Genomic DNA, 18,222 nt, shown 5'->3' on the forward strand with positions numbered 1-18,222 from the left:
CGGGGGCGGCGGAGGGCCTACCCTTGCCCCTTGGTTTGGTTGGGGGGAGCAGGCCTTGCTCCCGACCCGGTGATTGGCCGGCTTACCGGCCGCTGCACATGCGTCGCAGTGCAGCGGGGCGGTGCATGAGCCAGCTCTGTGACCGGGCTGACCGCATCGGAAGCAGCGGTCGCTGCGGTCAACCTCTGAGGTGCATTTGGCGCTTACGTGATCGCCCACGTGGCAGCGGTAGCACCTCAGAGGCCGGATTTCGAGCAGCCTGACCTGCGCCGAAACCCAACCTACCAGGAGCCTTTTACCCTCCTTTATCTTTTTGGCCGCTGTGACGGGGCAGCTCACTACGACTGTGCGCAACCCCGAATTGTCCGGACGGATGGTGCCTGCCTTGACCTGTTCAGCAGGGCACCCTCCTGTCCTGGCGACAGCGGCCACCACCTCTTGTTCCGTTACGGAGTCATCCAGGCCCATTATTCGCAGATCCAAGCATTTTGTGGGCCTGGACACGCGAACCTCGTCCGCACCAAGACACGCCCGGAGCCTTTCAGCTAGGGCGTCTGCGGACGGACCACTAGTCGCGCCGGGGACCTCCAGTAGACGGGCTCCAGTCGCAGTTGCCTTGATTGCAAACCCGTCAGGTGCCCCGAACTCCGCAGGAGTCACCGCCCCCTTTAATTTGGCGAGGACGTCGCCATATGTCACGCCCCTTTGGACAGCATCGGGCTGTAGTGTTAGAACTACAGCCGCGGTCTTAGGGGCGCGAAGCAAGGCCGCAGCGCGCTTCTCTTTGCGCTGCTGCTGGCGCCGCTGCCGCTGCGCTTTTTTACGGCGCTTCCTGCCTTCTTTGGCAACCCTCCTCGCCTCGCCGACTACTTGCCACTCGCCACCACCGAGATCTCTTGCCGGCTGGGTAGGCATAACTGTGGCCGGGCTAACGGCCTGCTGAGCCGTTACTCCCCCTTTTCTTTTATTTCTGCGCCCTGTTGGCGCATTCGGTGGAGGCTCCACCTGCACTGGTGGAGGCACCGGGGCCCTCGCAGGAGGAGCCGCTCTTGCCCTCGCCGTCGGTTGAGTGCCGCGGCCAGTCTCACCAGAAGGCTTGGCCGCAACAGCCGCATATGAGCGCGAGGCCGTCTGACTCGCTGCTAGAGGTGGACGGAGGACCTTACTTTCCAGCACGTCAAAACGCTGCCGGAAAGCAGCCATCTCCCGCCGCATCAGTCCGAGTGTGTCAGACTCCGGCATGGGCTGGGGTCGGCTTCCACGTGAAGCGGCTAGCTCAGCTTTGGTAGCCTGAAGCTCGGCCTCCAGAGCCGCATTAGAGGCCGACAACCGCGCCAGTTCTCGCCGCATTATGACCAGCTCGCTGTGCACTTTTTCGGCTGAGGGCAGCCCACACCGTTTAAAGACGGCTGACATTATGGTGGTCTCCGCCGACTTCATTTGCTCATTTCTGGCAGGCTGGGATTTCTTACCAGCCAGCCTGCGGAGCTCCTCCTTGATGGTTTGGCGGAGACCAACGGAATCGTGCTCAGCCTCTAAGCCATCGGCAGCAGTCACGTCCATTATGGAGGAATCTGACTGTCGTCCGACTGGCTCGGTGCGGGCAGTGGCTGCCGACCTCTTGCAGCCCTTGCCCTTGCCCTTGCCCCTCGCGGCCGTGGATATTTTTGGGGCTGGGGCCTCCTGCGTGTTGAAGGACAACGCCAGTCCCTCCTGGTCCTCCTCTAGTCTGGGACGCTTAAATGACGCTCGCGTTAGGCGCTTTGACCTAATGCTCGCGTCGGATACGGGTGGGGCGTCAGACTCCGAGTCCGACGTCCTCCGACTTGGCGCTCGTATGGGGGATTCCCCACGGGCACCAGAGCCACTAGGGCTCTCAAAAACGATTACTGCAGGCGAGCTGAGCTCACCTGCCCTCTCCTCATCTAGTGGTGTTGTTTTTTTATTTGTCTCCATAAAGTTCCCACGAGTATGGGGGAAATATCCAGTCCACCCAGGCAGTGCCCCCTGTACCTGGGTAAGTGTATGTTTGTTTCCCAACTAGGGGGTCCACCGGTCCCCTAGCTGGGGGTGCGCTCGCGACTGACACTACTCCTCAGCCACGCATACCCTCGCCACGCACCAGAACTTGGTATTGGAGGAATTTTTTTATAGAGGTTATCTTCCTCGCGGTCCGGGCGATCAAGCCAAGACCCTCGTCCCGTTCAGAGTCATAAAACATGACCATGACCTCTTCCCGGATTACGATATCAACGGTTGCAGTCAGGAACAACTTGTGCCCCGATGCTGCTCGTTGGCAGGGTGAGTGCACAACGAGCACCGTCCTTGCCTCTCCCCCACGCTCTCTGCTAAGTCAGAGAGACGGGCGGAAAGACGCTCCTTCGGAGGCGCAGGCCATGTGTTAGCACAAAGCCTGCCGCCTTCAGAACCCATCTCAGGTTCTTCCGCCCCGTCCAGAAATTCGCTACAGGCAATAGCCACTCCAACCCTATCACCCTCGTTAGGGGGACTATTGCCTGTACCCAGGGTGCACCACGGGGAGGTCTTCTGGCACCGCACCCCAAACCGAAAATGCTTAGGAATACTTTGCCCGACCCGAGAATCGAACTCGAGACCCCTTGCCCAGCAGTCGCACATGCGACCACTCGACTAATGAGCCAACCAACAACACTATAAAGAGTAGTACTAAAACTAATAATGTTTACTACAAATATTTTACAGAATCGTAACTATACCTGTGAATTTTAGGACTACCAATATACCATAAATAAACTTCCAATTGAAAATTACAAAAACAAAACTCTATGTCTTATCACAAACAGTTGAAATTTCAATGAACGCACATTGAAACACACTGATTGGATTTGATAATGAACGGATTGAATGACAAAGGAATGATTGACAAAATTAATTAATCCTTCAATCGTTCAATCGTTATTCCATTCAGATCCAGTATTGTGTGACTTGTACCAACAATCAGTATTGTTAAAAATATCATAACAAGGATTCATTGATGAAAAGTACAAAAATAACTTTTCAATTCAAACATTCCTTTGTTAACCTTTTAGGTAATTAATCGAGTCTTTCAATCACTGTAAACAACTTATTGTAATAACTACAAACTAAATGAGACAAAGCCAAGTTTGTTACCCACAATAGGGATGATGATGGGGTATGAAAATCATAAAAAAATAAATCTAATTAGTCCGTCAGTAAGGTAATGAAAAAATATGTTTTTGTCATAGAGGACAGCATACTTAGATAAAACGAATCAAAGTTTAAAAGTGGGAGCAAATACGTCATTTCTACGAAAACTTACCAACTTATTTTAAATGTGTCTTATGGACGCGTGCTGCAGATGTGTGCTATGGATGGCTTCTACTATCGGTACATTGCATCCTCGAGCTGCGCATCTTACTCGCACAGCTGCATAGCTAAGTATCAGTGGAAACGGTCACATAGTTTCAAAGCTTAGTTATTCCATCTTCATGGCATAGCTACACAGCACATATCTGGCAGAAAAGCACCCAGGAATTGAAAAGGTCCTTCAAAAAGAAAGAAAAGAAGCTTAAATTTATAATACACTTCGAAATACAAAACAGAAATGAAACCCAAAAAAAAATGAAAGGTCAAATCATCTTACAATATTGTTATTTTTACATCAACGGAATCTTAAAAATCAGACAAGCATTCACTTCGGCCAAAAGCTTAAATCAAGCAGACGACAGTCTTAACATTGAATGGAAATTTCTATTCGGACGTTATTAATCAAAGTTGAACCTTACAATCTCCAACAAAAGGTATAATATTCAATACGGTTGACGATCCGAAAGCCTTGCAAATGATTGTTACTTTTGTCAGCTAACTTTAAGAACACGGCTAATTGTAATAGAGTCGACAATTGACTGAACATTATTCAAAGATAGGGGATGGGTTTTAAAAAGAAAAATGGCAGAATTGTGAAGGATGAGATGATATAGAATTTTTAAAGAAAGAGTCTTGAATGATTCTATAATTTCTATAGGCTTTCTTACTATACAAATATAATGTAGGAGGACTAGAATTATTATATGAAAAATGATACTTTGTAATCGAAATCGTATCTTGTCTATGACAATAGACTTTTGCATTGCCGAGTCACATGACAATCAATTACCTCTAAGTTTGCTGACAATGACCTCGGAGTTTGTTTCGGCATTTCTTCTCAGAATAGTCCGTTAGAAAATATAGTTCTCATATATTTTTATTTAACATATTTTTTACTTGGAAAGTGCTCTTATATACAAAATAAATTCATTTCATTAAAATGTCAGGATTATACGCAATTTTGTCTAGCTAATTTTTTTTTCTTGAAAACGTTGTCTCACCGTTTGATTTTCTCCTGTGTCGTGGGTGCGTTCACATACATACTATACTGAACCTGATCAACAATTTATGCGTGCGGGAATCGAACCCGCGACGAGCCCGTATTCAGATCCGCAACGCCGGTAACACACTTGAAAAACCATTGGTGTTTCGGGTGTCCATGGGCGGCAGTGATTGCTTACCATCAGGTGATCCGTGGTGGTCGTTTGTCTTAGGCTTATATCATAAAAAAAAATCTTTTCTAAATAACTATTTCAATACAATACAAGCTATGAACGAAAAACTGGTCATTAATATCCTTGAAATATTTTCTGAAACTTTCGCTCAAGTATTTCTCTTCAATCGGTTGAAAACTGAAAACTTTCAGACGATGAAACTGTTCGAAACATTCACTATTTAAATAAGAAGTATCATCAATCTACTTAATTTAGTTTTTTTAACTTAAATTACGTTACGAAAATTGAAAACAACCGCTGAAAGTATGAAAGTTTGGAAACTACATTTTTCCAAGACACGCTACAAAAAATAGTCAAAGAATATTTGTCTATCAGCCTACCAATTTTGTTAGTCTGTAAAGGTTTTTTAAACGGTTTTATTTAGACCTGTTTGTTTGTTTGGGTAAAGTTTAGTAGGGAGTTGTTGTCCGATCGATCTGATATTTGGTACACATTCTTAATCTTGATGACCATACAATAAGTCCAATGAAACTGTTTCACTTAAATAATATTTTTATATATTAATTGTTTTACTTTCGTATGGCAGATTACCTACATAAATAGGTATTATTATCAACAAGAGACGTTATCGATCCTCATCATAATCGATATCTTGTATGTCCACTGCTGAACTTAGGCTTCCTTTAATTAAAACAGAGGGGGTGGTTAGAAGTGTCTTGCATTTAGCTGCTCGATGTAGGCATTGCCAAGTATAGAATAATTAACTTAAAATTTTTAATTATTTATATTTTAAGTAATCTATAGAATAATCATCATCTTTTTATCCTCATTTTATCACTAATATTTTTACGTCACTTATCACTCTGTTATAAAATTATCACGAAACAGCGAATTGAGCTCAATATGTAAAAATCTCGATTTAAAGTTCATAAGTTTGAATATAAGTTTGAACAGAAACGTGGGCGAAGCCACAGGACATATTCAGTGCAGAATATTCCACAAACTTTCAAAAGACTTTTAATAGAATTAGAGACGGTTAAATGAAATTACTTTTTACGTCATTTGTCGTTATAGTACTTCGGTTTACTTTGATGGCTTGAGTTCAACTAGAACGTTTTAAATGTGTAGAGATTTTTTGTGAATGGATATTATTATATTCTGCCTTTTTCAGTTTCTAATGTTTTATTTTATGATATAAGCCTGTAAATGAGCAGACGTATCACCTGATAGTAAGCTATTGCCGCTACCCATGGACACCCGAAACACCAGAAACGTTACAAGTGCGTTGCCGGCCTTTTGGGGGTTAGGAATATAAGGGTTGTTGTGGAATCGGGGATTGGAAAGATTGGGAAGGGGGGTAATTGGGCCGCTGGTAGCCCCACTTACACAACGCAAGCGTTGCTTCACGGTTTTCTGTGAGGCCGTGATTTCACTCCGATCTAGCCAGCCCATTCGTGCCGAAACATGGCTTTCTCACACTTAATGTGTTAGTTTAGGCTTTTATGTTGGCGTATGAAGTTTACCAGCAATAGGCATGACGATTTGAAACTTGAAACTGAATATATTGACGTAATCCTTGACGTCAATAGCAGACTATATATCAGATTGCCCATATATACTTATTGTTTGCCCGTATTTAGCGCTACGATAATTTTATTGCAATTCTAAGCTACATGAAACATATTTCAGTGACAATTTATAATTAATTTCTTCCACAGGATAGTCGGCGATAGCGCCGGCCTGGCATGACGCGTCAACTACGTCCCGCCTCGCCCCTACACCTCTACTCACCCCTCTGTGATCCAACCTTGAACATACTCACAACTGTCCTCTCCCTCTCCTTACTACTACCGATAGTCAACACACAAATGGTTCTCACTAACACAAACAAGAACAAAAACTATTCAAACGAAATTAATATTGATAACAATTTTACAAAATTAGAAGAATATACAATTACGACAAACAAAAACGATGAAAGCGAGCTTATTAACACAGTAAGTAGTAAAAACTACCAAACACTTATAGACAGGTTTAGGAGAAAAGATAAGAATGTGACAGAAAACACTGATATTATAGCTAATAACTTGAGAAACAATGAAGAAAAATACCAAACTGATCTCGAATTAGATGATGAGAATGATAAAGGTGGGTTAGATAATAATTCAATGGAGAAACTTCGTGTAGACGATGCAACAAGAACGAAGATATTCAACGATTTCTCTAAAACAGTGAAGATTTATAGGAATCTGTCTAAAATTGACGTTGTTGGAGAAACTAATGAGACACGAGATAGTGTTGAGATGAAAGCGAAGGTGGATCGCAAAGATATTAGGAGGACCACAAATGAATCATTAGGATTCCCCACACGGACACCCACATCCTCTCATGTTCCTTCAATTACCGATGTTCAACAAACGCTGCGGCCCAACTTCCTCGAGGGTAAGTCAATTTAAACCTTACAGCCACTAGTTTAAGATTTAATTTTAGATCTTCTTGAATAATTTAAGGTTTCATGATGGATTTGTGAACAATATTGCTTTGGAATCAAGGGTCACGAAGGAACATGGTTTTTGAAATTAATTGTCCTTGAGCTTCAAATGGCTTCGATGGATGTTTAGGTCTATTAATAACTTTAATGTTTGCCTAAGATATTGACACTGACAAAATAGACTACTCAAGTTACTTTACTTTATTAAATAGTCATCATAAGTGTTCCATACTTTACCAGATTTCTAAATTAAACTAAGTTGTAATAGTGAGTAATAAAATTATATTTACTTTACTCGCCTCAGCCAGCGGCTTCCCCCACGTTCCCGTGGGATAAAAAGTATCATATCACCCAAGTCTGCTCATTCCTTGTTTGTATATATACCTTCATGAAAATCCGTTCACTAGTTTCAGCGTCATTGACGGACAAACATCCGAACAAACAAACTTTCACATTTGTAATACCAGTGTGATACTGAAAAAATAATCATAAGATACGCAAGTCAACTCATGTGAAAATTTCATAACACTGAAATGGCACTTCTACACACACACACACACACTCGTACAATTTGAAAGCAGAAACAAAAAGGCTTTTACATCATACATGCAAATAAAAAAGGGAACAAAATATTACATATGCATACCTTTTATCTAAAAAAATCGGTATTTCACAACATATTATAGGCTAAACGTCAGTCCGTTGGTTTGTTACGGAATTTCGGTATCAAAATATATCGGTTGGAATTTGTTTTTTTTTTTTGTTCATTGTAAGTTGAAATTTGACGTTTATATTGTGTGTTCGATTGAGAGATATGATTGAGTTATTGTTTTTTTTTCTGTTTTTTGTATTTAAACATGCCTGTGGAGGTGAACTGACTCGTTGGTCCATTGGTCTCAAGCACGACTGTTGAGTAAGGCATTTTTTAATTATTGGTTTGAATTAAACTAAATAATAGTCTAGAAAATTGCATAATGTATGCTCATGCTAATTTCTGCACTGAAATAGCTCACATAACTGCTGAAAAGAAAGTGTTACATTGAAAATGAGCACCTCTGCTTACCCCTTCAGGAGCTAAGAAGCACGATGTTATGCTATGACCAAACTCGATGATAATCGCTTGGCATGAAAGTCAAAACTCAGCAGAAAATCTCAATAAATTACTTTCCTATACATACTCACTCACATACACATCACACACATATGTGGATACATGCCAACCGGGTATGTCGACGAAAGCTGCCCTCACCGAAACTTGGTTACCTGTAATTTCCCTGACAACCGTGTGCTTTCATCAGCACTCCAGCCTCGTTATAATTAAGGGTCGAGCATTCGATTCCTGAGCAGCAAACATCACTGATGTCCTAAAATACATGACCCAGATTTTTGAGCTGAACTTTCACTTTTTGAAGGGAGTCCATTTTAACTGAGTTTCAGTAAAGAACTACTGAAACTTATGCAAATATCAGTTCCTCGAGATCTGAAGATTCAATTTCATCGAAGTTTATAATTGTCTCTTACCGTTCAATCTACGTATCTCTGTTATAGTATTCACTGAATTAGCTCAATATGGAATTGAGCCATATATGTATGTGTATACATACATACTTACATACATAAATAACCTCACACTTGTCTCCCATGGGAGTAGGCAGAGACTATGGAACGTCACTTGCTACGATTCTTACACAACGACAACGTCAATTAATCCCTTAAATTAAAATCTGCAGTTTATAATTCATTATTATTTTATATCTAACTTCATAACATGCTTCCACTGAACGCAGAATTATTGAACATATTGAAGGAAAATAAAATAAATAAAAATGGCAGGTGCCACCAAAAAACTCGTTTTCCTATAATATTTTATTAACAAACCACATGGAAGGGACAGTCCAAAGCATAATATTATTTCTTTGATAATAGCAAAATTGCATAATTTATAACATAATATGCACAGATGCCTTCAGATCAACTTACCACAAACTGTCTAACTCTTTAAGGGATTTTTGACCATATCACAAAACTGATAAGATAGAAAATCAATTGACAAAATAGGGGTAGGTTGATGTGCCCTCATTTCGAGTAAGGTATCTTCCCTGTTGTATCGTAAAATCTGATGACGGGCTGAGAGTATTGGTTTTTATACGAATGAAGGTATGAGATAGGTATCAGTATTGCATAATTGACACATGTACGGTGGTCGATATGATTATGACTGTTCGAATAGACGTGTTAGGTGCGAACATCAAACCAGGGGCCTTAGTCTGCTTATGGAGCTATACAACCTACATAGCTCCGTCCCTCTTGCACTGCTCAGTGATCAACCATTCTGACACAATTGTAATAGCAGACTAAGGCCCCAGGCCACTACGCAATATCATCACGCTAAAATAGCCGATTTTTTTCTTTTTTTTGGAGGTGGTAAGGCATCTAATGACTTCTCCCGACTTGGGCAAGGCGAGAAGGGCTCTAGCACAAAAAGCAGCAGTAGAAACGGTCTGGTTTTTAGTCAGTAAGAGTCTGACAATCCCTCTCGCTTCATCCAAGCTGGTATAGGTAATTGGATGATTTTCCAACCATCATAACTTGAGAACAGGGAAGAAACTAACAGTCAAAATAAAAAAATAACAAAAAGGAAAAACCAGAGAAAACTGAGCCCCACTAACTAATAGCAGAGTTTAACTCCAACACATATAGAATAATGACTAAAAACATTACAAAACACATTGCCACGTAAGTTGAGGAGTAGGAGTCATACAAGCTTGAAACCTTTATACAAATATTGACGTCATGAAACCAACTCAGTGTTGGCTGCAAATAACGCCTCCGTAGTGTGACTCACACGGAGTATAAACTTATAGAGTACTGATAATGTTAAAATTTTAAGCAAGAGGGTAATTTTAAAAAGTGTGTATGTGTCTTTAAAAAATATCGGTAGTCGTGGTTTGTGCTCGATGTATGAAAATGGAATAACTCATTGGCAGACAGTCATATAAAAAAAGTAGAAAAATAAGTTATACTTACAATTATAACAGTACTACTCTAGCTACAAAAACACCACATGATTTATTTTAAAACACATATTTTCACTTCAATTCCCAAATAAGGTGGCACTCCTAACTTTCATACTCCTTGGTAAAAACTTTGGAACAATTTTAATGAGACAGAAAGTTTCTCGTATTATTTCATTGTTATTGTTTGCTCTCGAGTTTTCACAAAAACATAGAATTTATTTCTGTTTACTACCTCGTTAGTCAAATGGTTGCAAAAACTGCAGCCAAGCAAAGGGACTGGGCTTGACTTCCAAGTTGTGCAAATCATGGAGAGTGTCTTTAGCAACGTCTCGAATTTTATCCCCGAAGGGATAGGCAGATGTGCACATTACGTCACGTAATACCGCTATACAATGTACTACTAGTTACTTACTATTTGTGTTATAATTAAGTCCCATGTAATAGGGGGTGAGCCTATTGCCATATACTGGGCACAGTTCCAAGAACCGTGCTGAGAGTGAGAGAGATACTGAGAAATTTCAAAAAACCGAAAAAGCCAAACCCAGTAATACTCCGACCCGGGAATCAAACCCGAGACCTCTTATGCGGCAGTTGCACTTGCGACCACTCGATCAACAGGGCAAGATGATTGTCTGATTTTTATAATGGTTCTGCTAAGTCTAGAACTATGCTCAGTGTATAGCAATGTGTGTCTCCGTTTACATTGGATTCATAATTATTATAACTTACTAAAAGTATGTTAACAACCTATTAAAAATATATTACACCGTTACCTACCTACCATTAAAGGAAAACGTTGCAACAATAATGGTCTTCATTACAATAAAATGTTCACTAATAATTTGTTACAGAAACAAAACAAAATAATTCATTTTCGCCTCCAAACTGTTGCTTGGTTTTGCCGCGGCCGCGTCTGTCACACTGCCACAGATTAAATTAAATGCAATTTGTTAAATGTGTTGGAAGTTTGCGGCGTTTTGAGGTTATGACGTTTCATTTCGTGTTGCGTTATGGTTCCTCCATTTGCTGTGTAATCTAGGGAAATTGGTGCTGAGCGAATGTTGTAGTAAAAGTACCATGGTGTTATAAATAAACTTAAGAATGTTTGTGTGTGGTAGTCAAATGCATTTAATAGCATATTATTACATGAGACTCATAGCTGACGATTTCTACCGATCGCATGGGGCATAAAATATGCCTTTATATGTATTTTTTTTAAACGTTGCCCCGTACTATGATTCGTCATGGGTGTGTTTAAAAACATACAACTTCACATACACATGACACCCATTAATATTTTTTTTAGTAAATCTCCAAAATAATACTTTAGCCTACCAAAGAATCGTACTAACAATTACTGCAAAGTTGGCGTGGTGGGTGGGCAACTGTAGCGGATTCGATTTCCGCACAGAGCAACTCTGTGTGTGATCCACAAATTGTTATTTCGGGTCTGGGTGTCATGAGCATGTGAACTTGTATGTTTGTAAACGCACCACTATAAAAAATCCCTGTTTTTTTGAGGCAACGTTATTTTAGAAAACAAAAAGTGTGTTTTTGGGCAGCCTAGTAGGCTTAAAAACACCAACGTAACTAGATAACCCAGTTCCGTAGAAGCATATAACACGTTCACACCATTTCAAAAAGCTAAACCCGATATTTGAACCCTCCAATTGACCACGTTACTGAACGCCGAAGTATACGCCTACACCGTTTACCGACCACTTTTCATTTTGTTACCAAAATCCAATCTCAGTATTAGGCTGTAACCGGCGAGGCTCAGATTGCGTCAATACGAGTATCACGGATCATCAATACGATTTATGTCATATTCTATTTTTATCTGTTTATTGAATGGGTTTATTTAGCTTGCTCCGTTTGTTTCGGTCAAAAGTAATTGGTATTTTACCCTTTAACTGATGATAGATTGATTTGATATTTGGTGCACAAATCTTGATGTCCATTTTTTAAGGGGTATAAAATATATCCAATGATTTCTCCCGCCTTGGACGAGACGAGAGGAAGTGTCAGACTCCGTTCCATTCAGAGGACAATAAACGGTTTTAATTACCTCTATTGTACCAATCAAGTTTTTACGATGTAGTGATGAAAAATATTGGATAATATTGTTGGTCATCAAGATTCCGGAGCTGCGGACTGCCTAGAGAGTTTACCGGGGCTCCGACTCGAAAAGCAGGAGTAGTAACGGGGTTGTTTTTAACCAGTAGGAGTCTTAATCTCCATCTCGCCTCGCCCACAGCGAAAGAAGTTATTGAATAATCTTACATCCTTAAAAACCGGGACCTTTCAAATCCAAACATCGCTAAACTCCCAATCAAAAACATCGTTCCGCCAAACTAATTTCCTAAGACTTCAGCACAATACCAAATCGTAATGAAAGAACAAAATTCAATCATTCCCGATATTGGTTCCCTAAGTTTTGTGGACTAAATCTAAACTTTAATGATTACTGCTTCTGACAACAAAAGAAATTTAATTGAGCGAGCGATTGATCTGCTTATCCTCAAAGTTCACCTCAATGGTGAAGGTTTTGTGGCCTAAGGAGCCGTAATGAAATTGGAAATACTTGATATGTCTTCAACAGCCGTTTAGGAGTACCATTCGTTTTACTTCTTTGTTTGAAATTGATGAAGTCAATGAGGCTTGCTTTAATTTTTTTCCTTAAACTTTTCCTGTTTAGGTTAAGTTGAAATTCCGGAGTTGTGGACTACCTAGCGGGTTTACCAGGGCTTCGGCTCCAAAAGTAGGAGTAGGAACGAGGTGGTTTTTAGACAATTGGAAGTCTGACACTCTCTCTTGCCTCTGACGACGACGATTTCCCCCTAAAAGAAAGCTTAAGTTAAAATGAACTGAATTTGAATTTTGTACTGAATTATTAAAACTGTAGTTGACTCTTTGCAGTTGCTGTAATGTAGGTGTCTAGTCGGTTTTCATGATGCAATAGGAAGGAAAACCGACCAAAAAGGTTAAATGTAAACATGATCCCATCAAAAACATCCTGTAAAAAACCCAAGTCTCGCAGCTCAGTCTTTCTACCGTCAAAAGTTGTGAGATCCATGTAATACCAAGTCGGTTAATCTATTTAGTGTCTACTTGAAGGACCTTCTGTCTTAAGTTATTACATAAGTTATTATCATGCCAATATTAAAAATATTTAACGTTTTAAACAAATAGATCGACTTGGACATCGCTTGATTTGATTATTAGTATGTATCACACTACACAGCACGACGGGCCAGCGACCAACAGGCACGAGAGTTTCAATCGCGTGAGGCGCGAGAGACTAAAGAATCTAATATAATATTGTAATATTCATTTTGTTTTCATGCGATGTCCAAGTCGATCTATTTGTTTAAAACGTTAAATATTTTTAATATTGGCATGATAATAACTTATGTTATAACTTAAGACAGAAGGTCCTTCAAGTAGACACTAAATAGATTAACCGACTTGGTATTACATGGATCTCACAACTTTTGACGGTAGAAAGACTGAGCTGCGAGACTTGGGTTTTTTACAGGATGTTTTTGATGGGATCTCACTTCTTTTTGTAGAGCCTTTCTTTTTGATACCATCTACTTCTAACGAATTTTGTTAAAGGTCTTATGATATTTTCTTATTTTTATATGTAGTCTTCCTCTTTTTCTTTTCCGGTACTACTTCTTGAGCTTCAGCCACAGTTTTTCTCAAAGCCCACTCCCTGTCTCTATGGGCTTTTCTCGGAGGCTTTGATGTCTCAATTTTTGACAAGTCTGGACGGTAAATACTTCTTAATCTGTTGTATTCACAAATTGATGATTCCTGCGCTTTAATACTTCCAAAGTCGACATTAATGAGATGTAAACCGCCCAGACTTGTAACTCTCGAAAGTGCCACGTAAGCTTGACCGGATGTGAACACTGCAGAACCTATATCCATCAGCGCATTACTTAGGCTTAGGCCCTGACTTTTATGTTACCCACCCTATACCTCCTCCCTTGCCTCATATGGTAGGTACCTATCAACACCTATTAAATTTATAACCACCACCAACCACCAACTGCATAAATAACTTTGTAATCCCATATATTTATATGGGATTACAAAGTTATTGATGCAGTTGGTGTATTTGGAAAACTGGACCGAAATTACAAAATATTTAAGTTTTCCCATGATTAAGACACTAAACTTTATATGTATTCCAAATATGAAGCTTCTAAGTCTGCTAGAAGTGCCTTGAACTTTTGATGATCGGTGAGTCAGTGAGTGACAAAATTTAGAAACTTTAACAAGTTGTCATTCTTAAACTACTGGTTCAAATTGACTGAAATTTTAAATATTCCGTGTTTATACAATGCCGGATTAGTTACTGAAGATTCAGGTTTCTTGCTTTATCCACAACCGAATTATAGGGGGTCGAAAAAGGCCCGAATTGCTTCGAGAAAAGGATGGTACGGCCGTGCCGCTTTTTTTTTGCTCGACTTGGCGGGGGCACTGCCGTGCCCCCAGATTTAAACAAAAGAGTACAATATTGTTGAATTATAAGACGACAATAAATGAAGCACTTGAGCATCCTCTCTCCCGTTTGAGTAACAATAGATTGTCAAATAGATTATAATAGGTACCTTGGTACCTACAATACTTTATTGAAATTCGTCAATCTTGTTATGCATGTCATTCGAACTTACGCACTTATTAACTTATTTTTCAAACAATTGGAGAAAACCTCATGATTCTCGATTTTAATAACCGAAAGTGAAACCGAACTCACAGAAAACCGTCTGTGTCGTGTGAGTGAGGTTACCGGAGGCCCATTTACCCCTCTTCCCCATCTCCGCAATCCCCGATTTACCATCAGATGATCCTGCTCATTTACAGGCTTACAACATAAAAAACCGACATGCAAAACAATCAACGGAACCTCTTAAACAGAAGTTTATCTTCAATAACATCCCATTCATAAAACGTATCTAATCTAACTATCTCATAAACGCCCAAAATACACCGCCACCGCTCAAAATCTCGCAGCGGTAAGTCCCCTCTTTGAGGAGTGGCTAGAGAGGCGCCACGGCGTCCTCACCTACCGCCTGACGCAGGTGCTTACCGGACATGGGAGTTTCGGTAGGTTCCTGTTCCTTATTGGGCGGGAGGAAACGCCCGGGTGTCATCACTGCGAGGACCGCCCGGAGGACACGGTAGAACATACGGTGGCGGTGTGCCCTGCGTGGGCTGAGTACCGCCAAGTCCTCAGGGATGTGGTCGGCGACGGCGACCTCTCGCGCCCGGCACTGGTTCAGGCCATGGTGCGGAGCGAGAGGGACTGGGATGCCGTCTCCTCTTTCTGCGAAGCAGTCATGCTAGCTAAGGAGGAGGCGGGGCGCGTGAGAGAACAAACCTCCTCACGCCCCAGCCGTCGCGAGAGACACTCCGGGCGTCGGGGATCGCGGGACGATCTCCGGCCACCGTAAGTGCGGGCCTGCGGGCGGCGAGTAAGGGTAGCTCACCGCCCGAACAGAACCAGACCCGTGCGTACGGCGCGTAGCGTTCCGCGCGCGCCCCAAAGAGCCATCAGACCACCACAGATGGGGCCCAGTAGGGCTGATGCCTGATCCGGAGCTGCGGACTACCTAGCGGGTTTACCGGGGCTCCGGCTCGAAAAGCAGGAGAAGGAACGGGGTGGTTTTTAGTCAGTAAGAGTCTGACACTCCCTCTCGCCTCGCCCAAGGTGGGAGAAGTCATTGGATGATTTTCCCCCCTGAAAAAAAAAAAAAAAAAAACCGCTCAAAATCTCCCTAAGTTAACAATTTCTAAACGCTCTCAAAGTTCGCATTATAAATCCAAAGGATTGTCACGTCTCTTCAATTATTCTTCGGCCCCCGGTGCGGTTACGTCGCGGCCCCGTGACGTTGCGGTTGCGGGCGCTCGACAGACACTATATATTATTAAAGAGCTCTAATAGTCCGGGAATATTACGACCGGTTCTACCTTAGAACGGTTAGTATTGGTATACTGTTTCAATTTATTTGCGGTGATAACCGTAGGTAGCTGTGTTGTGGATATTTGTTTTCCTTCTTATTTACTACTAACTTCTGCTACTGGCTTGCCTTGCGTTACCGTGCGTGCGTGACTCACAAATACCACTTTGATGCTAAGCCTATTTACATACAATGGACAATAGTTCACACTTCGTGTTCCCTCCTTCAGTACGAGTTTACTTTACGTTTAACGAAATCAACACGCACGTTCGGCGCTCTGAATTGGCCGGCTTTAATGAATCAAGTAATCAGAGCGTCGAACGTACGTCGTAATCGTAAAACAAACTCGTACTAAGCCCTCAGTGGTATCACTTGCGCCCACTTAACCAAGAAACCGAAACCAACGAACAATAAAATAGAAATCTTAATGTTTTTATCTAAAAATATTCAGTTCAACAATTTTTACAACCGACACTCGTTCTATTAGCTTGGTTAGTTTAACTGCTGCAGTTAATGTTAACGACATCAAAGTGTCAGTTATATCTCTCAGTTAAATGTTATGACTTATTCGATGTAGATAACTTTTATTGTTTTCTATTACAGCTATTTATTTTCTAACAGAAAGCATCCAATGAATCTCCCGCCTTGGGCAACGCGAGAAGGAATGTCAGACTCTTACTGACTAAAAACTATCACGTTCCTACTCCTGCTTTTCGAGCCGGAGCCCCGGTAAACCCGCTAGGTAGACCACAGCTCCGGATCAGGCATACAGCCCTACTGGGCGCCATCTGTGGTGGTCTGATGGTTATTTGAGCCGCGCGTGGTCGCGACGCGCCAAACGCAAGGGTCTGTTTTATCATCATCACAGTTTTAGGACATAATGCCTATACAAAGACCAGTATCATAGGTGCGTTTACATACCTAGACTCGGAATAACAATTAACAAAACATATTTAATATTAAGAAAAGGCACTGACTATTTACAAAGAAAGTACATAATAACACAAACTCAACACAAAATAAGTATAAAGCAACACCAGGTGTGTTAACACCTGAACTTCTAAAGCAAACATTAGAAACAGACTAACACTACGATGACACCGCCAACTTACACCAACTAAGTTGTTTAGTGAGAATACCTAGACGATTTATTAATTTAGTTAATAACAGTATATTTACGTGAGTAAACCCTATTTTTTAGTTAATTTAGTATAACTCTGTATCTATGTAGTTGTGTATGTATTTAACAGTTATTCGATTATCTTATCTTCTTCTACTTTATGGTCTTACTACTGAACTTTTAAGTTTGATCTACGACTCGATATTTATTTTTATTTTGAATATTTACCAATAATTCCCGAGAATATGACGTGTATGTGTATGCTCGCGTAAGTGTGAGTGTGTATTAGTGTATGTATAGATAGTCTTTTAAAGTTAAGCAACTTATACATAAACCTGTATTTTAGTGCACTTCTTATCCAATAACAACACACACAATCTAACAACAACATCAACCTCGAAACTACTAAAGAATCATAACTTTAAATTCACTTTTCCTTTATTTCTTTTGTGAGTACAACCTTACATTGGGTTCGCCGTCTTTTAGTAAAGCAATATGGCGGCGATTCGCGAATAGAATAGCCCGTTCCGTTTAAAGAGCCGTAAGAAACACAATGGGTTCCAATCTCATACGCTCTATACCAATGATACGTTTTCTCCTGTTACGACCTGTGTAGAAAGGAGGCCAACACGAAATGGACTTTTGTTAATAGCTGATGTTTATAGTAAGTTATTGTTGGGTTTATAGTTGACTAGCTTGTGACAGTGGCTTCGTTCGTGTTCTCAAGGATAAAAACTGATGTTGTGTTATTCCAGACAATAATCTCCCGTATAATGTTTACTTGCCTGATGCGAAGCTGCGGACTACCTAATAACGGGTTTACCGGGGCTCCGGCTCAAAAAGCAGGAGTAGGAACGGGGTGGTTTTTAGTCAGTAAGAGTCTGACTCTCCCTCTCGCCTCGTCCAAGGCGGGAGAATTGCATGTCTGTTAAAAAAGTACTACCTATATAAATCTGTCTTTATGTCAAAATTCATTCAGATCATTACAACATTTTTTGCATGAAAGATCAACAAACATCGATATATTCTCAGAGAACATATCGTCTTCCTAAACACATAAACGGCTGGACCAATTTGACTA

The 18,222-nt window shown here is 41.1% G+C and overlaps 1 protein-coding gene across 1 annotated transcript in view; it reads left to right on the forward strand.

The window, feature by feature from the left end:
* The window catches only part of LOC118265550 (gamma-aminobutyric acid type B receptor subunit 2), a 185,905-nt gene that overhangs the window by 113,722 nt on the left and 53,961 nt on the right, over positions 1–18,222 (forward strand). Inside the window, exon 2 of the mRNA XM_050706014.1 lies at positions 6,260–6,983. Coding sequence (XP_050561971.1) covers positions 6,287–6,983 — 697 coding nt within the window. The 5' untranslated portion in view covers positions 6,260–6,286. The remainder of the gene's footprint in view (positions 1–6,259; positions 6,984–18,222) is intronic.

The sequence above is a fragment of the Spodoptera frugiperda genome, chromosome 28 (assembly GCF_023101765.2).
Source record: "Spodoptera frugiperda isolate SF20-4 chromosome 28, AGI-APGP_CSIRO_Sfru_2.0, whole genome shotgun sequence".
NCBI classification, from domain to species: domain Eukaryota; kingdom Metazoa; phylum Arthropoda; class Insecta; order Lepidoptera; family Noctuidae; genus Spodoptera; species Spodoptera frugiperda.